At 49.1% G+C, this 23679-nt stretch overlaps 1 protein-coding gene across 3 annotated transcripts in view; it reads left to right on the top strand.

The window, feature by feature from the left end:
• Nucleotides 1–21887: 21887 nt before the first annotated feature.
• USP48 (ubiquitin specific peptidase 48) overlaps nucleotides 21888–23679 on the top strand; it is a 70916-nt gene continuing 69124 nt past the window's right edge. For 2 of the 3 annotated variants that reach the window (XM_056123141.1, XM_056123140.1), the window contains exon 1: nucleotides 21891–22075. In XM_056123141.1, coding sequence (XP_055979116.1) covers nucleotides 21942–22075 — 134 coding nt within the window. In that variant the 5' untranslated portion in view covers nucleotides 21891–21941. Of the gene's footprint in view, nucleotides 22076–23679 lie in introns of all 3 variants that reach the window. The other variant, XM_056123144.1, reaches the window with a different exon arrangement.

The following is a 23679-nucleotide window of genomic DNA, read 5'->3' as shown; positions in this document are numbered from 1 at the left end:
TTTAATTTTATTCTTTTGCTTTTTGAGTCATACCCGGCGATGCATAGGGGTTACTCTTGACTCTGCTCAGGGGACCATATGGGATGCTGGGGATTGAATAACTCTATCTGGATATTTGTTCAGAGATGGCGCTAAAACTTCCCCATGATTTGGGAATCAACTGGACTTTGGTTGCTCATCTGTTCCCCATCACTGGAACAGCCCTTACTGGGATGCTGGGACTGTGTCTCCAGCCCCGGGAACGAGCAGGGATTGCAGCTGGAACTCAGTGAGTGAGGCTGTGCTCCAGCAGTGAAAGCCCAGCTGCCTCACTGTGAGCAGCCAGGAGTCTCCGGCCCCTCGCTCCCCTTGGAGGTCTGTCTCCCAGCCCCAAGTAAGAGGGTAATTACGCTTTCATAATGAACACCTTGGAGCCAGTGCGTGCCTCCGGTGGCTCACCCTTAAATGTGGTTTAATAACATGAATTGCCAGCCTAGTCGGATCCACATGTTATCAAGGGGGAAGTGCTATGAGGCATCATGGAGCCACGATGCTGCCTAGTGAGTGACTTGGAGCTGGGAATGACCTTTAGAGCAGTGGCAGGCCTCAGCAGCCTTCGTGTGTTCCATCTCCTACACTTCCCAGAGGGTCGGAGAGACAGGACGGCAGGCAAGGCACTTGTCCTGCATGCAGCTGAGCCAGGTTCTATTCCCGGCCTCCCACATGGTTCCCAAGCCCCCAGCACCCCCAGGATGGTCCTGAATGCAGAGCCAGGAGTAATGTGGTGTCCCCCTTCCCTTTCACCCCCTGCCCCAAATGAGTGACAACTTTGTTTTTCCTTTTAAAGGTTTTTGGGCCATACCTGGTGATGCTCAGGAGTTACTTGCCGCTGGCTCTACATTTGGGATCAATTCTGGCAGTGCTCAGGGGACCAAGTAGGATACCGGGATTAAATTCGGGTTTGAATTCGGGTTTGCTGCTTGCAAGGCAAACACCCTACCCACTCTACTGATAGGTTCTGCCTCTGAGTGTTATTTCTTTCTTTCTTTTTTTTAATAATGTAGAAACACTGATATTTATTCAACCATTGATTATGAGTGACATTTCTTGATACCTATTCCTTTCCCTTCCCTGCTTACATGGCCTTCTTTTCTTTTTTTCTTTTTTTGGGTCACACCCGGTGATGCACAGGGGTTACTCATGCACTGAGGGAATTATTTCTTGCAGTGCTCAGGGGACCATATGGGATGCTGGGAATCGAACGCGGCTAGGGTGCAAGGCAAACACCCTACCTGCTGTGCTATCACTCTAGCCCCTACATGGCTTTCTATTCCATACAGTTACCAGAGTTCTATTCTGGCCCCATTCAAACACCTGCAGGGCAGTAGGAACAGGGGAACCATGTGCCCTGGGGAGGCTATGGGGAAGAATCGCATGTGCGCGCTGTGAGCGGTTCTGTGTGTGTGTGTGTGTGTGTGTGTGTGTGTGTGTGTGTCCTGTGATGTGAATAGGCTGTGGGTTGAGTGTGGCTGAGGCATGTGTGTATGTGAGTGCTGAGTTGAGTGTGGCTGAGGCATGTGTGTATGTGAGTGCTGAGCTATGTGTTAGCTGCGTATCTGGCTTTGTGGGTGAGGTGCAGGGAGCTATGCTGGAGGCACAAGTGTGTGTGTGTGTGTGTGTGTGTCTGTGTGTGTGTGTGATTCTATTCGGGACTGGCAGGGGGTGATGTACACCATTATGGATGCCAGACGGATGGGGTTGATTCTTGCCCCACCACCATCACCGACACCTCCCTGACTTGGGATCGAGCTCCACATCTTCCCATGTGGAGTGAGGAGAGGCTCTGTGGATTACTCCAGACCCATGTTTTCCCCTTTTGTGGAGGCCCCAGGACTGGTCAGCAGCCACAACCCACCCAACCGGAAATCAGCACTTTGCCCACAAAGAACACAGGGTGTTGGTAGCCTCTGGTGAATGAGCACAGCCCCAGGAGGAAGCTAGAGGATGCCTGAGAGGCAGGAATGGTCAGCCACAGAGAGGTCAGCCACAGGACCTGGTAGGACTGCAGGTAGGAACAAGGGGCACCAGGAGAGGCTGGGCACTGGGGGTGTCGGGACCCCAGGGTACAAGAAGCTGAACTAAGGGTGAATCCTGTGGTCTGGAGGCCTCTGCCTACAGTCAATGTTCACACATCTGCCACACATCTGGCTGCAGAGATCTACTAGGTACCTGCAGGGTAGACCCTGGCTCCAGCCTAGATCTGTCTCCTCCTCCTCCTCCTCCTCCTCTTCCTCCTCCTCCTCCTCCTCTTCCTCCTCCTCCTCCTCCTCTTCCTCCTCCTCCTCCTCTTCCTCCTCCTCCTCCTCCTCCTCCTCCTCCCTGTGTGACTTTGTGTAAATCACTTGCCATCTCTGAGCCTTAGTTTCCTCATCTGTAAAATAGGGATGATAAAGCAGTCTCAGAATTTTTGTGATGAATTTAAGTTTATATCTTCATTCTCTTATTCAGAAACTCTAAAGTGTGCTCCAGAATTTCCCAGGTTTTAATTTTGTTTACTTTTTTTTTTTTTTGGTGGGGGCCAAAGCACCTGGCTATGTGCTTATGGCTTACTTCTGGCTCTCCATTTAGGGAGCACTCCTACCGAGGCTCAGGGGACCATATGTTGTGCCAGGGATCAAACCCAGGTTGGCCATGTGCAAGGCAAGTGCCCTGATGAGGCATAAATGTTCTAGCCTGGAATTTTCCAGATTCTAAAAGAAAGCTAGTATGGTGGATATTATGTATACAGTTGTCTTATTATGTTTGATATTATGTATACAATGTATTCTCTGGTAGTTTGATGAGGCTGAGGCAGCCCTCTCCCATCAGACACATCCTCTAGAGCAAATGTGCAAACAGGGACCCTGAGCTGGGCAAGTAAAGACGTCTGGAGCTGGACCAGAGTGATAAGACAGTAGGTCTTGGGTAGGGTGTTCGCCCTGCATGCAGCCAACCAGGGTTTGATTCTCAGCTTCCCATATAGTCCCCTGAGCACTGCAATAAGTAATTCCTGAATGCAGAGCCAGGAGTAACCCCTGAACATCATCAGGTGTGACCCCCCCAAAAAAAAATAAGGGAAAAAAAGACGTATGGATTTCTTGCCTGTCAGCTCAGGGCTCTTAGGAAGTTAGTGAAGATTTGGTTTTCATAACTTTGGGCATCTGGGAGCTGAGACTGAAGGACTGTGGCAGAGCACTAGGTCAATGCTTAGGACAGAGCCTGTGTGATAGGATGTTGTAGAAAGGTTAAGATTTGGGCAGGAGGGCGCAGCAGAGCATCTGCCCACTCAGCAGCCACTGCCCACATCCTTGCTACAATCAAATCATTGTCTAAGGCAAGCCTGGTATCATAATTCTACTTGCCAGGACTGGTACGTGACCTGGCTCTGGTCAATGAGGTTTTTGCGGTTTTGATTTGGTTTTGGTTTCTTCCCTGATTTAAAGACTATAATGAGGGGGGCTGGAGACATAGTTCAATGAAGTGAGCTTATGTTCTGTTTGGCAGGAGGCCTGAGGTGACCCCTGACCCCTACATGAACGATTTCTGAACTTCCCAAAATGATGATAAATAAAATAGGGCCTGAAGAGGCAGCAAGTGAAGAGTATTTGTTTTGCTTTGTTTTCCACTTAAAATAAATATTTTCATTATTTTTTGGGTGTTGGGGATGGTACCCAGGCTGCAATGGTTCAGACACGCCACATAGAAAGACACGCCACATAGAAATGACAAGAGGATTAACATGCATAATAACTTCCTGGGCCTGAAGGGCTCTTACCCAAACTTGTCCTCCCTTGGTGACCTCAAAACAAACTCCCAGTGGACCCTTCATATCTCTAGTGACCCCATCTGAGCGATTGCAACACAGCAACCCTGTAAGCTTGTCATACTCCATCACACATCATTGTCACAGCGACCCTACAAAGAGGCCACTCTTCATTTCTTTAATTTTGCTTTTGGGCCATACTTGATGGTTCTCAGGGTTAAGTCCTGCCTCTGAGCTCAGAGATCACTTCTGGTGGGGGCCAGGGGCTCCGATAGGGTGTTGGAGATTGAACCCAGCTCGTTCACGTACAAGGCAAGCACCTTAATCGCATACTATTACTCTGGCCCCTTGTTTTGTTTCTTTTTCGGTCACACCTGGAAATGTTGGAACCATGTGGTGCATGGGTCAAATCTGGGCCTTGCACCCATAGTGCATGCACTCGGCCTCTTGAACTCTCCAGCCCTGGTTGAATAAATTTCCGCTGCCTGCAAGAGCGCCTACACCCACAGGAAGTGAGTTTTTTTGTCTCTATTTGACAAATGAAAAATAGGAGTGCAAGGCAAGTTCCACCACCAAAGAGGGCACTATTTCTTCCTTTGTTTGTTTTTGTGTTTTAGTTTGGGGGCCACATCCAGCGATGCTCAGGGGTTATTCCTGGCTCTGCACTCAAGAATTACTACTGGCAGTGCTCATGGGACCATATGGGATGCTGGGAACCAAATCTGTGTCAGTTGCATGCAAGTCAAACACCCTCTCTGCCCTACTATTGTTCCAGCCCCTTTACATATATAACTTTTTTAATTTTGGTTTCTGGGCCATACCTAAAAATGTTTAGGGATTGTTCCTAGCTCTGGGTTCAAAGATCATTCCTGGCAGGTCTCTGGGGTGCTGGTGATGGAACCGCTTTGACTATAGGCATCTTCCTTACCTCCTGTACTAGTTCTCCAGCCCCAAAGAGGACATTCTTTTTAATTTTTGGTGGGGGGAAAGAGGGGACAGTGACCACACCCAGCAGAGCTCAGGGCTTATTGCTGGCTCTGCACTCAGGGATCACTCCTGATGGTGCTCAGGGGATCAAATGGTGTGCTGGGTATCAAATCTATGTCAGTTACTTATAAGACAATCACTCAACCCACTTTACTCTTTATCATTCCAGCCCCAAGAGGGCATTGTTATGAGCTTGATTTTGTTTTTCTTTTGGGGGAGGTGTAGGGGTGGGGGACACACCTGGCAGTGCCCAGGGACCATGCAGTGCCAGGGATCAAATCTGCATCTCCAGGGGCCTGGAGCAATAGCACAGTAGGTAGGGCATTTGCCTTGTAAGCGGCCTACCCAGGTTTGATTCCCAGAATCCCATATGGCATATGGTCCCCTGAGCACTGCCAGGAGTAATTCCTGAGTGCAGAGTCAGGAGTAACCCCCCGAGCATCACCAGGTGTGACCCAAAAAGCAAAAACAAACAAACAAACAAACAACAACAAAAAAAACACCCTGGATCTCCTGCACACAAAGAAAAGAATACATTCAGCATTTGGGCTATTGAATTTCTTTTAAAAATAAAAATTGTCACTGTCCTCCCGTTGTTCATCGATTTTGCTTGAGCAGGCCCAGTAGCATCTTCATTTTTTTGAGACTTGTTGTTACTGTGTTTGGCATATTGAATATGGCACGGGGAGCTTGCCAGGCTTTGCCGTGCAGGCGAGATAATCTCAGTAGCTTGCCAGCTTCTCCAAGAGGGGCAGAAGAATTGAACCCAGCTCCACCGGGCTGGCTGCGCGCAAGGCAAATGCCCTACCACTGTGCTATCGCTCTGGCCCGTTTAAAATAAAAAAAAAATAAATAAATAAATAAAATAAAAACATTGTTTATTTGGAGTCTATAATGATAGTACAGTGGGTAGGGTGTATGCCTTGCATGCAGTCAACCCAGACATAACCCCAGAATCCCATATGGTCCCAGAGCCCCACCAGGACTAACCCCTGAGCATGTGGGATGTAGCCCAGAACCCCTTCCAAGAAAGGGGGAGTTTTAAGGGCCAGAGAAATGGTATAGTGGGCAGGGCACTTGCCTTGCACATGACAGACCTGGGTTCAACCTGGTGTTGCTTGGCGGCTACCGATGCCACACCTAGTGGTTCTCGGGGATGACCAGGCATCAAACTCAGGACCTCACAGATGCTTTGTATGGGTTCCACCACCTGAGCCATTTCCCCTAGACTGAAGGGACAATGTTTTGCCCAGCCTGCTACTCTGTGATCCTTGGGCAAGTCCAAGCACCCCATACCCCAATTTTCTTCATTCTTTTTGTTTTGTTTTGTGGAACCAGTGATCAAATCCATGGCCTCACAGAGGCAACACAAATGCTCTATCACTAAGCCCCTTCTCTGTCCTTGCACCTAGACTTCTGTAATATTTTTAGTTATTTTATTTAGCGTGGGGCTACACTCGGAAGTGCTCAGGGCTTACTCCTGGCTCTGTGCTCAGGAATAAGTCCTAGTGGGGCTCAGGAGGGCCAGAAGCAGTTCCAAGAATTGAACCTGGGTCAGCCATGTGCAAGGCAAGTGCCCTACCTACTGTCCTATCGCTTTAACCCCATGCCTGTTTTCTATCTTCAAAGTGAGCACAGTATTAAAGTAACTTAATGGGTTTATTAAGAAGATTAAGTTTGTTTCTGTTCAACATTGAGATATCTTCCTGGTCCAGGAAAAATTTTTTCTGATGGTAAACCTGGTTGTACTGGTGTTAAGGAATGTGCTCTTCTAGTGAGCCACATCCCAGAAAAAGAGGATTAAATTATGGGGCTAAAGATAGTACAGTGGTCACTTGCACATAGCTGACCATGAGCCTCACCAGGAGTGATCCTTGAGTGCAGAGCCAGGAGTAAGCCCTGAGCACCAATGGATGTGGCCCCCAAACAAAAAACTAATTGAAAAAAAAAGGAGGATTAAATTATTTTTAAAAAAATATGGCGGGGGGTGTCAGAACAATAGTATGGCAGGTAGGGCACTGTCTTGCACCCAGCATCCCTGATGGTCCCCCTAGCACCACCAGGAATGAGTCCTGAGTGCAGTCAGGAGTGACTCCTGAGTATTTATTGTTGGGTGTGATTCCCACTCCCTCTGTATATAGGGAAGGACTTTTCCCCCTCTGAAGAATCTCATACTCTTTCTCTCTTCAATATCTTTTTCTTTCTCTTCATATTTTTCAAAATAAGTTTCTCAAAATAAAACTATTTTATTTCACACATGCAAAAAGGGTATAGGGGACCAGGTCAGAGTATAGTACAGTAGGTAGAGCCTTGCACACAGCCAACCCCGGCTCGATCCCTGGTACTTCATATTGTCCCCCTGAGTCCCATCAGGAGTGATCCTGAACAAAGAGCCAAAAGTAATCCCTGATCACTGCGAGTATGAATCAAAAACCAACAAAGGCACCCCAAGTGTGAGTCTGAGCATCCAGAAGTCAAGTTATATACAGGGATGGAGGAACTGTGGGTCAGGCAGGCCTAGGTGAGGAAGCAAAGTGTTCAATTCCAGCACAGTTCTTTCTTTCTTTCTTTCTTTCTTTCTTTCTTTCTTTCTTTCTTTATTTCTTTCTTTATTTAGGCTGGAGTGATAGCACAGTGGGTAGGGTGTTTGCCTTACAGGAGGCTGACCTGGGTTCGATTCCCCCATCCCTCTCAAAGAGCCCGGCAAGCTACCGAGAGTATCCTGCCCACAGGGCAGAGCCTGGCAAGCTCCCTGTGGCGTATTTGATATGCCAAAAACAGTAACAACAAGTCTTACAGTGAAGATGTTACTGGTGTCCACTCGAACAAATCGATGAACAATGGGAGGACAGTGCTACGGTGCTATTTTTTATTTATAATGACAATCAGAGGTGTTCTTGCTCAGATCTCCAAGTCCAGAACTTCAGGGGAAGCATGAGCTGGGGTGGCAGTGGGGGACAGTACATGATTGACAGTACAGAGTGGACACAAAGAGAAAAGAAAAGGCGTGGGGTGGGGGTGGGGTCGGATGGGGGGCTGAACAGAGCTCTAACCCTCCCTGGGCAGGGAGACGTGGGGTTCCCCTGGTTCTGGAGAAAGATGTCCTCTAGGGGGCAGTCAAAGGCAACAGAATTGCTCCACCCGAATGACGTGCCGGTTGATCTGCAAGACTGGACCCTCACAGGGACTCCTCCCTCCTCTTTGAACCCTTAAAAATATTACATATATGTAGATATGACGGTTACTTTTGCATCAAGGAGGTCACTTGTCAGCTGCCATGTTCTTTCCTGCCCAGCCACTTTGTTTTATGAACTGCTAGCAGATAATGAGGGGTGGGGGTTGTTGTTGTTTTATTTTGGTTTGGGGGCCACACCCAGCAGTGCCCAGGGCTTACTCTCAAGTGGCTCAATGATCATTCCTGGCAGTGTCCCACTTTGACCTCTGCACTATCTCTTTGGCCCCAAACCAGTTATAACTGGTTATAGTATCATCTGGAGTCTGATGCTTTGAATATCTTCACTCCAAAGACCCTGAGGCCTACAGATCTATCTCCTTCATAGTGATGAAGCCAAAATTCAAAGAGATTAGGGGACTTGCTCAAAATAGCCCAGAAAACTGGAGACAAAGTTTGGACTGCCCAAAGGAGTGATAGCAACTATGGGCTTGTGGGGCCCTAGACCCTTTCCTTTTACCATGGCTTGGCATAGTACGGGGAATTCTGAACTCTGAGTCAGGGAACAGGGAAATTCAGGGTTGTGGAAACAGAGAGCTGGGGACCCAGCTCTTCCAGCAGAGAAGCCAGTGGAAAACCAAATCAACAAGCATTATCTGAGCCCCCTGCATATTCCTTGGGAGCCCACCCTGCCAAACAGAAACAGATCATCCCTTCATCAGTCCATTTAGTACCTTGTTAATGGCAGTTCAGCCCCTCCCAAAGAAAATCCGGAAGACGTGAGGTAGGGAGTCTCACAGCAACTCTCTTCCCCTAAGGCAGGGGCTTCTCTCCAGAAAGTTCTTAAATTAACTGAATTAACCTCCTAGTACCACCCTCTTTCATCTAACAAAGACATTGCATCTAGTTCAACTCCTGTGAGGCCCTTTAATGAGCTAGGTGGAATAGCATGCTACTCATGAATCAATAAAGCCAATTAGATCGTTATGTTTACTGGGTTGAATTTGGTCTTTAACAGTGGCAACATTTTACAGAAATACATATATAATTTTGTGTATATATAAGTGATGTATATAATTATATATATAATATATGTATATAATTTTTGTGTGTGTATAAATATAATTTTTTGCTGGGGGGTCCTACCTGTTGGTGCTCAGGGCCTACTCGCAGGGTACTGAGGGACCATGCAGTGCCAGAGATTGAACCCTGGCCACCTGCATGCAAAGCATGTGCTTAGTTTATTGTTCTATCTCTGGTCTTCTATATAAACTTATTTTTGTGGTGCTCAGGATTCACCCAGATCCCATGCATGTAAGACCCGCAGTTTACCTCAGAGCCACATGTAGGTATCGAACCCAGCCCCACGAGTGTAGTGCAGAGAGGACGCTGGGCCAGGGATACCCAGGGCCAGGCAGTGTGGTGTATGTGATGCAGTCCTTCGACCCGGAAGAGATGCAGGAGAGATGGTACTGCTTATAGTGCACTTGCCTTGCATACAGCTAATTCAGATTCAAAGCCCAGCACCCCATAGGGTCCCCCAAGCATTGCCAGGTGTAATTCCTGAGTGCAGAGCCAGGAGTAACCCTTGAACATTGCTAGGTGTGGTGTTAAAAAAAAAAAAAAGCCCTCACATGCATCCTCTATCACTGGAGCCAGAGTCTGGCCTCCTTATTCTGTATATATCTGTACGGAGGAGGACTAGGCTTGAGTGAGTCAAGAAAAAGAAGATAAAACTGCCTCAGAAAGGGCCGGAGCGATAGTACTGGGTAGGGCATTTGTCTTGCTCACAGCCAACACGAGTTCAATCCCCAGCATCCCATATGGTCCCCTGAGCACCTCCAGTAGTAACTCCTGAGTGCAGAGCCAGTAGTAATCGCTGAGCATCGCTGGGTATGACCCAAAAAGGAAAAAAAAAAAACCTGCCTCGGAAATTTCTGGACGGACAGAGCCTGTTCAACTGCTAGTATGGGAACAATTATGGAGAGATATTTGGGGGCTGGTGTGGTTTGGAATGAGAATGAGAACATGTTTTAGATCTATAGAGTGTAACATAGCTGTTACACACAGGAAATGTCAAGGACGCAGCAAGAAAGAAGAAAGAGAAAAGTTGGTATTTTAGGAGCAAGGTCGGGTTTGGAGATAGGGGTTCAGGAGTCCGCAACACACAGCTCTCTTGTATTTCCATTTCCATGGTTCTGGGAATCAAGCCCTGCGTTCACAACAGGCAAATGTTTTACTACTGAGTGTTTTACTGCTATATTCTGGCTCCCCTTTGGGGGGTTTGTGCCATACCTCAGGACTACTCTTGGCTCTGCTCTGAAGTTAGTCCTGGCAGTGCTCAGGGGATCATACACCATGGATCAAACTCAAGTTGGCTCCATGCAAGTCAAGTGCCTTGCCTCATGTACTATCTCTTTGGCCCTCCATATTTGTATTTCATAAAATTTTCTTTTTCTAGGGCTGGATAGTACAGCAGGTAGCATGCTTGCCTTGCATGTGGCTGACCCAGGTTCAATCCCCAGCATTCCATATGGTCCCCTGAGCACCACCAGAAGTAATTCCTGAGCATAGAGCCAGGAATAATCCCTGAGCATCACCAGGTGGTACTGGCCCAAAAAAGCAAAAATAATAATAATAATAATAATAAATTCTATATTCTATTTATTTGTTTTGGGCACCACAGTGGGGATCTAGATTACTCCCAGTGCTGCTGGCGGGGCCTGAATTGTATTTGTTAGCTTGGGGACCACCGTTAGCAGTATTCAGGCACTACTCCTGACCCTGTACTTAGAAGGTCACCCTTGGCAGTGTTAGGGGACCATACATACATGGGGATTAAAAGGTAGGCTTCATGCAAGGCAAACAACTTAACCCTTGTACTATCTATCTAGTCCACCACTAATTTATTTTAAAAGATCCATCACCTTAGGAATAGGTCAAAAGTGAATTCTTGGGGCTAGAGTGATAGCACAGCGGGCAGGGCATTTGCCTTGCACGCGGCCAACCCAGGTTCGATTTCCAGCATCCCATATGGTCTCAAACCCTCACACCAATCCCCCTACACCCTCAATGAAATAGGCTGGGTAGGTCAACAGGCTGGAGCACATACTGAGCATGTGGGAAGCTGGTTCAATCCCTAGCACTTGAGTCCCCCCAAGCAATGCTGAGTGTGACCCCCCAACATAGAGCTGGGACATAGCCCCTAAGCACTATGAGGTATGGGGCAAAAAAAGAGAAAGAAATAGAGAGGGGGACAGAGAGATAATATGGCTGACTGAAGTTGGGGGGGGGCAGGGTTGATCTCTGGCATGCTATTACAGTCCCATGAGCCCACCAGGGTGATTCCTGAGTGCAAAGCCAGGAGGAACTCCTGAGCATTGCCAGGTGTGCCCCAGAGAGAGAGAGAGAGAGAGAGAGAGAGAGAGAGAGAGAGAGGAAGAAAAGAAAGGAGGGAAAGAAAGGAAAAGAAAAAGAAAGAACACCAATCAGACCAGAGTGATGGGGAGACCAGGAGCATGTAATTCTGCAGGCAGAGAGAAGAAATTGTTTCCAAGAGGAGGGAGTGGATATGTGGTTCACAAGCTGCTGTGTGGGATGGGGCGGAGGCATCCCAGATGGTCCCCTGAGCACCACCACCAGGAGAAATAGTAATTCCTTAGTGCAGAGCTGGGAGTAACCCCTCTGATCACCTTTCTTTCTTTCTTTCTTTCTTTCTTTCTTTCTTTCTTTTGTTCTTTCTTTCGTTCTTTTTCTCTTTCTTTCTACCTTTATTATCTCTCTCCTGTCTCCTCTTCTCTCTGTTGTTTTTGTTGTTGTTGGAGGGGCACACCTAGCAATGCTCAGGGATTCCTCCTGCAAAAAAAAAAAGACAAAAATGCAAATACTGAGCTCTTGGGAGATGCAGAAAATGAGGCCCCACCCAGATGTAGAAACTGCTGGCACCACCCTGAGAAAGGTGGACCCTTCGGAAAAGGAGAAGCTGCAAGAAAATCTAGAGATCCTGATAAGTATCTTAATAAAAAGATAGACTGGAGAGATAAGATAGTATACAGAAATCATGTGCTTGCCTTGCCCTCCAATCCCAGGTTTAATTTCAAACATCACTATTTGTTTCCCAACACTATCAGGAGTGATTGCTGAGCACAGAGCCCAGAGTAAACCCCCACTACGGTCAGGTGTGGCCCCCAATTTCATTTCATCATTTCATCATCCTGTTATTCGTCGATTGCCTCGAGCAGGCCCCAGTAACGTCTCTTTCATCCTAGCCCTGAGATTATATTCAAGGCTATTTAGGAGAATGAGACCCATCATTGTTACTGGTATTTGGCATATTTGGTACGCCACGGGGAGTTTGCCAGACTCTGCCCTGTGGGCAAGCTACATTCGATAGCCTGCAACTTGGCCCCCAAACAATATGAAAAAGATCATCAAAAGGCTAGAACAAATAGTACAATGAATAGGGCATTTGCCTTGCATACAGCTGACTGGAGTTTGATCCCTGGACCCCATATGGTCCCTTGAGCCCTGCTAGGAGTGATCCCCGAGTGAGGAGACTGGAGCCAACCCAGAGTTCCACTGGGTGTGGCCCCCAAACAAACGAAAGCCCCTAAGACCTTCAAGAATCCAAGGCTTTTTTCCTAGACAATGCTCTAGCAAGAGACTAACTCAGGTGGGGACAGTTAGGGAAACCCATTATAAAACTGACTTTGCTTTGTTTTGACAATGCTCAAGGTGATGTCAGTGGGCCCCCATGGGTGGCTTATGTGAGACAAGGAGGAGAGAGCTGACACTTTTCTCCAGATCCACCTCTGCCACCCCAAGATCCAGCTGGGAAGGCCAGGACTGATAAAGTCTGCAATGAGCCCCTGCTTGGCAAGGGCCAGAGCCCCAACAGCCCCACCAGGTGACCATCAAGCCATACCTGACGTCCACTTGGCCTTCTTCGCACAGGAGTTGATCCCTGCCACCCGATTTCTCTGGGAGCCATGGACTGAGGTTGGAAGTAGGAATTGCTCTTTGCAGGAAAAGGAAAGTCAGTCCTAGACCTTACCCAGGGTTACCAGGTTCTTTTTCTCTGCCTCGAAGAAAAGAATGTCAGGAGTAGATGAGCAGTGAAGTAAAACATCTTATTTGGAGAGTTTTGAAGGTGAGGAGGGAAGGAAAGTGAGAGAGAGAGAGAGAGAGAGAGAGAGAGAGAGAGAGAAGAGAGAGAGAGAGAAGAGAGAGAGAGAGAAGAGAGAGAGAGAGAGAGAAATGTACTCAAGGGCAAATGAAGGCTGCTCTTGAGTGGGTGGAGGGAGTTCCTACACACACCTCAGTGTTAAATATGAAAATATTAAAGTCAAGAAGGGAGATGCAGGTGGCAGCACATGCGCTCAGGCTCCACAGGTGCTTCGCCACGTGGGCAGAAGCAGCACATGGATTCAGGAAGTGTCTGCGTACCCTCATTTTGTTCAAGGTGGCTTTTATCGCATATTCCCATGTAGCCCCCAAGTGGGGCTTTCTAGCTAGCGTCCATTGTTAAGGTTGTTGCTAAGTGGGTGGAGTTGGGAGTGGTCTTCTTTGAAACTCCTTTTCTTGACCTTTGCTCCTGCTGGATCTTCTCTTGGAGGGTGGGTTCAACTTTCTATGGTCTGGGCTAGCTGAGGGTTGATTGGATTAAAGGAAGGAATCGATGGTTATCTTAATCTCCTTTAGGCCCTTTCAGTAGGGAGGGGTCCAGTCTCCTCAGGGTCTGCTGCTGGAAAAGGTCTTATCAAATCTTGCTTTCTGTAACCACAGGGTAGGTCAGACTTAGGACTAGTGGCTTTATTTATTCCCAGAAATTTCATTGCCTTCATGTGGTGGGGGTCTTCCAGTGGCTCAGTCACATGCACACAAGTGCCCTGTGTGTGTACAATTCCCAAACTGAGTTCAGTCCTTTTTGGAGGGGGTACTGGGTGATGCTCAGAGGTTACTCCTGGCTCTGAACTCAGGCTCAGGGGACCACATGGGATGCCAGGGAATTGAACCCCAGGTTAGTTGCTTGCAAGACAAGTGCTTTACCCTCTGTACTATCTCTCTAATCAGTAAATTCAGCTTCAAAAGCTCTCAATTTGAGCCAGATGAAAGCTAATCAGGGCCAATAGAATACAATGGAGAGAGGTAGCCCTCCCCAATATAAGCCTCAGGCACACGCATGTCTGCTTTAGCTTGGCCCCAGAATCCTTCTTAGCTTACTGGGAAAGAGAAGGGGTGCAGTTGAAAAACACAAAGGTCCTCCAAACCATGACCTTCACAGGGGGCTGCCTTTGCCCCTATACTGTACTATCTCCCCGTCCACTTTAAGAAGTTTTAAATGATGGTAAACTTGAATGCTGAGAATGCTTCAGTAGGTTGAAATGTTTGTGATACAGAAACAGTGTATGCCTGAGATGCAGACTCCTGCCTCTGTCCTTGTTTGGATGTTCCTGATGCACTGAAAATACAGCAAAAACTGACACCGCCTCCCTTCTCTGTGTTCTGGGGTCTGGGATTGAAGCCAGGGCTTCACACTTGTGCAGGTACTCTGCCACAGAGCCACATCCTGGCCTCACTGCCTTCAGAATCGGCCTTCTTCTGTAGTTCCTGCTTCACTGGGAAAATACTTGACTTTTTTTGTTGTTGTTTTTTTTTTTCTTTTTGGGTCACACCCGGCGATGCTCAGGGGTTACTCCTGGCTCTGCACTCAGGAATGACTCCTGGCGGTGCCCGGGGGACCATATGGGATGCTGGGAATCGAACCTGGATTGGCCACGTGCAAGGCAAACGCCTTACCCGCTGTGCTATCACTCCAGCCCCAATACTTGACTGTTTTTGAAACTGGTAGAAAGAAATTAGGCAGCGCAAACTCCTAGTTGTCTAGGACATTGCTCCTTGCCTTCCTCTTGCCCAGGAATGGTCTAAAGGTCTGAGGATAAGGACAGTCTTTATCACTTTGCCCTCCAGCAATACTAACCAACCCTAACCTGACCTTAATTTAAGTTTGCAGATGAAACAGGGCCTGCCCCCGACAGCCCCAGAGGACCAGCCCCGGAGGGAATTTTTGGTTTTGGGTCACACCCAGAAGGTGCACCGGCACCACTCTTTCTTTTTCCTTAATGGTCACCACGGTCACTCCTATTGGTTCCCAGGGACCATGTGGCACCAGGAACCAAACCTGGGCTCCCTGCAGGCAAAACCTGTTCTCTAGCCTGCTGAGCTTCACTCCCATGAGGGATTTAGTGTTTATTTTGATCAACTGCCCACTTGCCTGCAACCTGCTCTTTCTAAAAACTTTCCTTGATGGGGTCAGGGCAGTAGTATAGCAGGTAGGGCCAACTGGGTTCGATCCCCAGCATCCCATATAGTCCCCTGAGCACCGCCAGGAGTGCAGAGCCAGAAGTAACTCCTGAGCATCACTGGGTGCAACCCGAACAGCCAGTAAATAAATTTCTTTTTTTTTTCCCCTCTACTATAACCACTTGCAGGGCCTAGAATTCATGCAACACATTGGAGCCCACTTCAGCATCACTGAGAGTGACCTCTGAACGGAGCCAGAAGGAGCCCCTGAATGTCACATATGCTGCGTGAGGCAATGGCTGACCTAGGGAACAAGACACGCAGGGACAGGGTTAGGATTGGAACATTCACCTGAGGCAGACAGGTGGATAGGGAAGGGCCTGTACAGAAAAGTGGAGACTCAGATCAGACCAATCCATGCAGCTGTAGCAATTCCATGTCCTGGAAGCCTTTTGAATTCTTCTCTTCACTTCTGCTCTTACACTGCCCCAGTCCAGCCTTCATTATCTCTGATCTGTGAGAGATTCCTGTCTCTGACAAGTTTTTATGTATACGGTTTGGGGGGCCACGCTTGGCAGCATTCAGGTTTTATTCCTGGTTCTGAATTCAGGGATCACTCCTGGTGGGGCTTAGGGGACTTGATGTGCTGCTGGGAATTGAACCTGGGTAGACTGCATGCAAAGCACATGCCTTATCACTGTACTCTCTCTCCAACCTGTTTCTGACCTTAGGAAACATCACTGATCTGAGTCTCCACTTCTCTGTACAGGCAAATCTCTACTTCCTCACCAACAGCTCTCTATTGCAGGTGACTTGGGTGAAGGGGGAGCAAGGGGGTAGCCTTGAGAAAACATTGCTTCCACTCTCTGCTGGACCCACCTCAGCTACTCAGGGATCTGAGCATTCTTCTGTGAGCACCTATGGCATTGGATGCTCAGGTCCCCCATGCCCAATGGCAGCTGTCAGACTGTACCTGAAGCCCATTTATTCTACACAGAGTGGGACCCGGTCCCTGCCACTGAGTTCTCTGGGAGCCGTGGATTCAGGCTGGAATGAGAAATTGCTCTTTGCAGGAAGGCAAAGTCTGTCTTAACCCCCACACAGGCATTCCTTTCATAATGTTGCCTTTCATAAGCAGAAAATAATTTCAAAAGGAGAGGAATAGTAAAGTAAAACAAATGTATTTAGAAAATAAAGGGCACAGAAAGAGATACGTGCTAGAGAGAATATGGTCTTCTCTGGAGTAGAAAAAGCGAAGAATGGCTTTGAGAGGTTCTATACAATTTCTCCAGATTGTCTGATTCTGGAGTTCTGTGAAGACATCAAAGTGACTCTAGGTTTGATTACAGGAAATGTTCCCACGTGTGATGTCTATTTAGTATTGTTTTTTTTCCCCTTTGCAATTCCCAGCAGTGCTCAGGGATTACTCTGAGCAGTGGCTTTGCCCTCAGGAATAACTCCTGGTGGTGCTCTGGGGACCATATGGGACAATCAAACCCAGATCATCTGCATGCAAGGCAAACACCCTACTTGCTGTACTCTTTCCTACCTTATTTTATTTTATTATTTTTTGCTTTTTGGGCCACAGTTAGGGATCTAAGGTGTTACTCCTGGCTCTGTGCACAGAGATAACTCCCGGCAATGCATGGGGGACCATATAAAGTGCTGGAGATAGAGCCCCAGTCAGCATGGTGGGCACCTTTATATCCTTACTTGCTGTACCCTCTTTGGCCCTCCTTTCATTCACATATATACGGATAAATATGTATACATTGTTTTGGGATCACACCTGGCAGTGCTCAGGATTTACTCTAGGCTCTGCTCTCAGGAATCTCTCCTGGAGGTATTTGGGGGGCCATATGGGATGCTGGGTTTGAATCCATGTTGGCTTGGTGCAAGGCAAGCACCCTAGCCCTGTACTGGCAGTATGATCCCTCCAGCTCCCCTCCTTATTCTAGTCTAGATCCTTAGATTTGCCTGCAGCTTCTCCTTTTCCCAGGGGGTCCACCCTTCTAAGCTGTGTGGTGCTTTATTTTCTGCATCTACAAAGAGCTCAGGATTTGCATCTCAAAAAGATTTTGGCCTCAGGCCTTTGGGCTACTTTTTTTTCTAAAGAGCTCTTTGCAGCCATCCCCACTCCCCCATCTGCCTGCTAACAGGAGTTACATATACATTTTATATACTCATTTACATTTTATTTTTATTTTGGTGGGCCACACCTGGCAGTGCTCTAGACAGCCATATGGGATGCCAGGAATTGAACTTGGGGTTGCCTTGTGCAAGACAAAAGACAAGAACCCGCCCCATATTTATTAAATTTTTAAAAAATTTTTTTTATGTAAGAGTCACGATCACGATCACGATCATCCTGTTATTCGTCGATTGCCTCGAGCAGGCCCCAGTAACGTCTCCTTCGTCCTAGCCCTGAGATTTTTAAAAAAGTGCCATATTCAAGGCTCTTTCAGAGTTAGAAGAATGAGACCCTTCATTGTTACTGGTATTTGGCATATTGGGTATTTGGCACAGGGAGTTTGCCAGACTCTGCCGTGTGGGCAGTATTGCTATTATTCAGTCACTGATTAGCTGATTGAATTGGGCATGAACTCCACCTTACTTTTTTTTTATAATTTTATTTTTTTTCTTATATTTATTTATTGAATTTATTTATTGATCACTGTGGGAAAAGTTACTAAGCTTTCAGGTTTGTCTCGGTCATACAATGATCAAACACCTTTCGCTTCATCAGTACTCATTTTTCACCACCAAGAACCCCAATATACCCCCCTCCCACACCTCCCCATGCCTGTGAGGCAGATGATTTCTACTTAACTCTTCTCTACATTGATTACATTCATTATTTCAACAAAAGATGCACCATTATTGTTTAGAATTTCCCCCCCAACAATCAGAATTGCTGAAAAGGAATTGTGAAATACTTGTTTTCTATAGCTGGTATGAGAATCATATAATGTCATACAATGATTTTGGATTTCTGCAAAGAGCCAGATAATTACGAGATTGGTTTCTGTGCGTTTGGTGTTATGGCTGTGCCAGAAAGTCACTTGTGGGGGGCAACTCGTGACCTTGGTAGGGCATGAAGGACCAGCTGGTACCGCCCCCCCCTTCCTATGAGACTGCAGTTGCCCCGTCACCGCCGGCTCATACCTGGCTTTCCTATAAGCTCTGAGGCGGTGGCCACCTTGCTGCCAGGGTGGGGAAAAAGGCGGAAGGGAGCAACACCCTTTCCCTCCCGGGGAGGCATGGTGCCATAGTTTAACGCATGGACCATTCACTTCTCTGCCGCAAGCTGCCGGGCTCTGGATTAAGTCCTTTTGCCTCTGGAGCCATGGCCGTGCTGGAGAGCCGCTTGTGGGGGGCAACTCGTGACCTTGGTAGGGCGTGAAGGATGAGCCGGTACCGTCTCCCTTGCCATGAGACTGCAGTTGCCCCGTCATAGCCGGCTCATACCTGGTTTTCCAAGAAGCTCTGAGGTGGTGGCCACCTTGTATGTGGTCCAGATGCATTTCTGCCAAAAGTTGCTGGGTTTCGAGATTTGTTTGAGTCTCTGGGATCATGGCCGTTAATCAGCTTTATCAGGAGCCAGAGAGGCCGTTTGTAGGCGGCAACTCGGGGTCTTGTTGGGATGGTGAGGAAAGGGCTGGTTCCACCCCCATGTGGTGAGGCCCCGTGTGTCTCATCACTGTAGGCCCAAACCTGACTGTCCAGTGGCCTCTGGAGGATGGCAGTCACCGGGCCGCCAGGAGGAACAGGCCAAGGCACGAAATCTATTCCCACCTGGAGTGGCCCAGTGCCAGTAACCTACTGCAGGAACAGGACTCATTTCGGCCAAAAGCTTTTGGGTTCAGAGATTCATTTCTGAGTCTCTGGGATCATGGCTCTTAGGCAGTTCGATCAAGAACCAGAGAGGCCATGCCTCCAATTATACAGCTGAGACAGAGGTGGTTTGTTGGTGTGTCTCCCACATACCTAACTTTTGGCCATTTACTTTCTTGGTAAACTTTGCCCCAAGTTTTTGGCCAAAGGCACAGCAGCAATTTTGCGGTATCTGAAAGTCTGGTAGTGCCATCAGGCTGCTGATGCACTCACGTCACAGGTACAGATTGACCTGCTGGCAGCACCATACCCCCCAATTTTTTATTTTTTTATCTCTGGGCCACACCTGGCAATGCTCAGGGATTACTCCAGGTTCTGCACTCAGGAATCACTCCTGGGGGTGCTCAGGGACTGTATGGGATGCTGGGGATCGAACTGGGGTCCGTAGCATGCAAGGCAACTGCCTTAACTGCTGTACTATCTTTCCAGACCCTGTCACGGTCACTGTCCTCCTGTTGTTCATTGATTTGCTGGAGCAGGCCCAGTAAGGTCTTCATTATGAGACTTCTTGTTACTGTGTTTGCCATATCGAATACAGCAGGGGTAGCTTCCCAGCCTTTACTGTGCGGGTGAGATACTCTCGGTAGCTTGCTGGGCTCTCTGAGAGGGGCGGAAGAATTGAACTCGGGTCCGCCATTTCGGCTGTTTGCGAGGCAAACGCCCTACCGGCTAATCGCTCCAGCCCCTATTTAAAAACAAAACGAAACAAAACAAAACAAAAAACCCTTTTATTGAATCACTAGGAGATAGTTACAAAGTTGCTGGGGACTTGAGTTTCAATGATAGAATGTTACAATAAGGTATTGTAACAATGTTACAATACCATTTTGGGGTTGGCCTGCATCTCCACTAAGATGTACACTTGAGTCTCCCTGCCTCTGAAGAAGCTCTCTCTGTCTCTCTCTCCTTCTTCATGATCTCAAAATAAAATTGTTTTTACTTCACTATTTGTCTCCTCCTGAAATTCTTTTCTTGATGCAGCAGGGCCATGGACCTGCTTGGGTAAGAATGTGGGACTTTCCTACAAAGAGCAACTCCTCGCTCCAGTTGGGCTCTACAGCTCCACACAAATTGGGCGGTAGGGCTCATTTCTCACACAGCAGAACAAGTAGAACCCAGGTGCAGTTTGACAGCAGCCTCCTGTGGCTTCTGAGCCATTAGGTTCTGCGTTCTGCAGGTGCTAACAGAAGACTCATCAGTCCTAGATTTCCCCAGGCACTTCCACTGGTGACCCAGGTGGATACTGAGAAGAGGAAGCCGCCCTTCTTAAAGCTGCAGCCGCCTGCTTATTTCACAAGTCACCTGCAGCCGTCTCAACATTTGCCGGGCAGGGGGCAGGTTCTCTACCCACTAACTTCAGAATGTCTCAGTTAAAGACAAAACCTTTGCCTGCCTCTTTTTTAAGTTTTTGCCTCTCATCTCCCCTAGTCTCAGAATTCGTGGCCGGCCGCAAAGGAAGAAGGTTTTTTTTTTTTTTCTCCTTTGGTTCTTTGGCGTGGAGTCACTACTCTAGGAAGCCTTATTCGAAGCCTTCCTAACATTCCCAGGTGGAGAGGGCCTTTACAGCACACGTTCAGCATCCAGCCCAGGGTTAAGCGTTGGCAAATTCAGAAATGAATGCCGAGGATCAGAAAGATGGTAAGGAGGGTAAGGCACTTGCCCCGTGTTAGATCCCCAGCATCCCCAGATGGTCCCTCAAGCACAGCCAGGAATAAGCCCTTAGCACTGCAGGCGTGGCCCAAACACCATTAAAAAAAAATTAGCCCTAAGAGTCCCTTCCACATGGGTTTCAAACGTGAATCCTCGAATTCCTCACTCAAATCGTGCCCTTTATAGTTTTCAAAATATTCTAATAAGGTTAATATTTAATATCCTGGTGCATGCGTTGCAAAGAAGGAAATGTTCCTAAATCGTCGCAGTTGAGAGGAGCTTCTGGAAAGAATTAAAGAACTACCCAAGAATTCTGCGGATGGCCAGCGAGTTGCAAGGAGGACCCTGCCCGCCAGGGAAGTCCGCCCCGGCACGCGCCAGCACCGCCCACCAGGAGGACTACAAATCCCAGCATGCCCCGCACCCAGGGAGAGGCAGCGTGTAGTGCATGCCGGGACACGTAGTCAAATCCCAATTCGGGAAGTCCAGAGCGGCCCCAAGACTTCTGGAGGGCTCGGAAAAGGAGTCGGAAGCGAGTAAAGCTTAAGTTCAACCTCCTCCCGAGACCCGACCTTTGTTTCTGGGGCGCTCCTGCTCCAGACCCCACCCCGTAGCCCAGCAGACCTATGGTGTGCGTGGAGTAGCCTCTCGCGCGAATTGTTCACGGTTAAAGGGAAAGTGTCGGAGGGGGAGGGGCGTGAGGAGGCGGCTTTCTACACGCCGGCCACGCTGGACGCTGCCCCACAGCAGCGGTGAGGACGCAGCCCCCTCCTCCGCCCGGCGGGCCGGAGTTGCGGAGACTGGAGGCGGGGAGGAGGGGGCCGCAAAGGCTGCTGGGAGCGCGCATGCGCGCGGCGCAGCGGGGCGGCCGCCTCCAACGTCCGCGGGCGCGGGGGCTGCTGGGAGCCGGCGGCGGCGCTTTGCGGCCGGTCGTGCGGGCCGGGCGCGGGCGGGCGGGCGCGGCTCGGCGGCAGTGGCGCGCACAGGTGATTGACTGGCCGGCGGGCTCAGGCGGCGCCCTACCCTCCTCGCTGGCAGGTGGCGGAGCTCGTTTGGGTGGCGGCAGCAGCGGCGGCGGCGGCGGCGGCGGCGACAGCAGCGGCAGCGGCAGCGGCGGCTCGGCTCGGCTCGGGAGGCGCGCCTGGGGCCAAGGCCATGGCCCCGCGGCTGCAGCTGGAGAAGGCGGCCTGGCGCTGGGCGGAGACGGTGCGGCCCGAGGAGGTGTCGCAGGAGCACATCGAGACCGCCTACCGCATCTGGCTGGAGCCCTGCATCCGCGGCGTGTGCAGGTGAGGCCCCGGCGCGCCGCCCGAGCGCGGCCTGGCGGGCGTGCAGCGGAGCCGGCTGGAGGCGGGGGCCGCGGGAGGCGCGTCCTCCTCGCCGCCGGCCGGGAGACCTGCAGGACGCAGCGGGCCGGCGCCCTGCGTGGCGCGGATGCGGCCCGGGGCCCTCCGGGGAGCGTTCTGGGTTCTGTTCTGAGAAGATGGCGCTGGAGGTGGTCGGGGGAGGCCGGGGCTTAGCAAACGCCGGCGGTGGGCACGGCTTGGACGCGGCTCGGCGCTTCGCTTGTCGTTTTTTTTTTTTTTCCTTCCTCTCCCCCCACCCCCGAACCGCACACACACGCACAGACACCCCCGGTTATGCATTCCTACCGGTGCTCAGGGAACCTGGGGATCGAACCCATGCCAGGCAAAAAGGCCCTGACCGCTGTTTTAGCTCTCTGACCCTTGAGTTTGTGAAAAGGGAACTTACATCAGTTTGCCCTGCGTTAGTGTTGACGCAGTTCCAAAGCGTGTGGTTAGCTTGCGTCATAGGTACCCTTCACCCCGCAGTTGACCCCTCCATCACTCGCTCACTAATCTAATTTTCAGCCCCCATCCTGCTCCTTTTTTTTTTTCTTTGAGTCTTTTTGGGTCATGCTGAGAGGGGTTTCTCCTGGCTCCGCACTTAGGAATTGCTTGTGGCTGCTCAGGGAACCATATGGGATGCCGGTGTTGGAACCCGGGTTGACCGCGTGCAAGGCAAACGCCCTCCCCGCTGTACTGTTGCTCCAGCTCCATTCCCTGTTCCGTATGACTCTACCCAGTTTGAGCCCTGGAGATGCTGACCTTCACTCTGGCTTAGTCCTTGAACCTTGCGTTGACTTTAAATCCTTAGGCATCCTGTTTTTCACTATACCTTTTCTCGCGGGAACTATAGTTTTTGTAGCACAGCGATGAATTGATTGGGCCCACCGGACATACTCAGTAGTAGTTTTTCAGCAGGGATCAGTCAAGACACCCGAGTTTTCACTTTGAGAGGATGATGGGATAGGGATGACTGTCCACATCCCACCATTGGAGTTTTGGAAATGAAGCTTGTTTTCCTTTTTTCTGGGTTTGGAAATGAAACAGGCTAGGGAGCTTCTGTACAGCACCTAGCAAATAATTACAATCTCTGAATTTACTGTTCATGAATCAAGCTTCAGCACTAAATACTAGGATTTTTTTTCTTTCTGTTTCTGGGCCACACCGGGGATGCCCAGGGGTTACTCTTGGTTCTGCACTCAGGAATTACTGCTGGTAGTGGTGCTTGGGACCATGTGGGGTGCCAAGGGTCAAACCCAGGTTGGCCAGGTGCAAGGCTAGCCTGCTACCTGGCAGTTTCTCCAGACCCAGCAATAGTGTATTAAATCTAGATTCTCAACATAAGTAGGTTCCAAGGTAACCAAAAAACATTTTACATGATTCTTGTAATTTTGTTTTTCGTTGTTTTTTGAAGGGTCACACTCTGCAAAGCTGGGGAACTACTCCAAGTTGAATACTTGTGGTTCCAAATCATAGGAGTGACCTGCAGTCACATCTTGATACTCCGTGTTCAAAGCATTTGCTCTAGCCCTCAGAGCACACCCCTG

Source organism: Sorex fumeus, unplaced genomic scaffold (assembly GCF_029834395.1).
Source record: "Sorex fumeus unplaced genomic scaffold, SorFum_2.1 ptg000047l, whole genome shotgun sequence".
Classification (NCBI taxonomy): domain Eukaryota; kingdom Metazoa; phylum Chordata; class Mammalia; order Eulipotyphla; family Soricidae; genus Sorex; species Sorex fumeus.
This window is presented reverse-complemented; position numbering and strand designations above follow the sequence as displayed.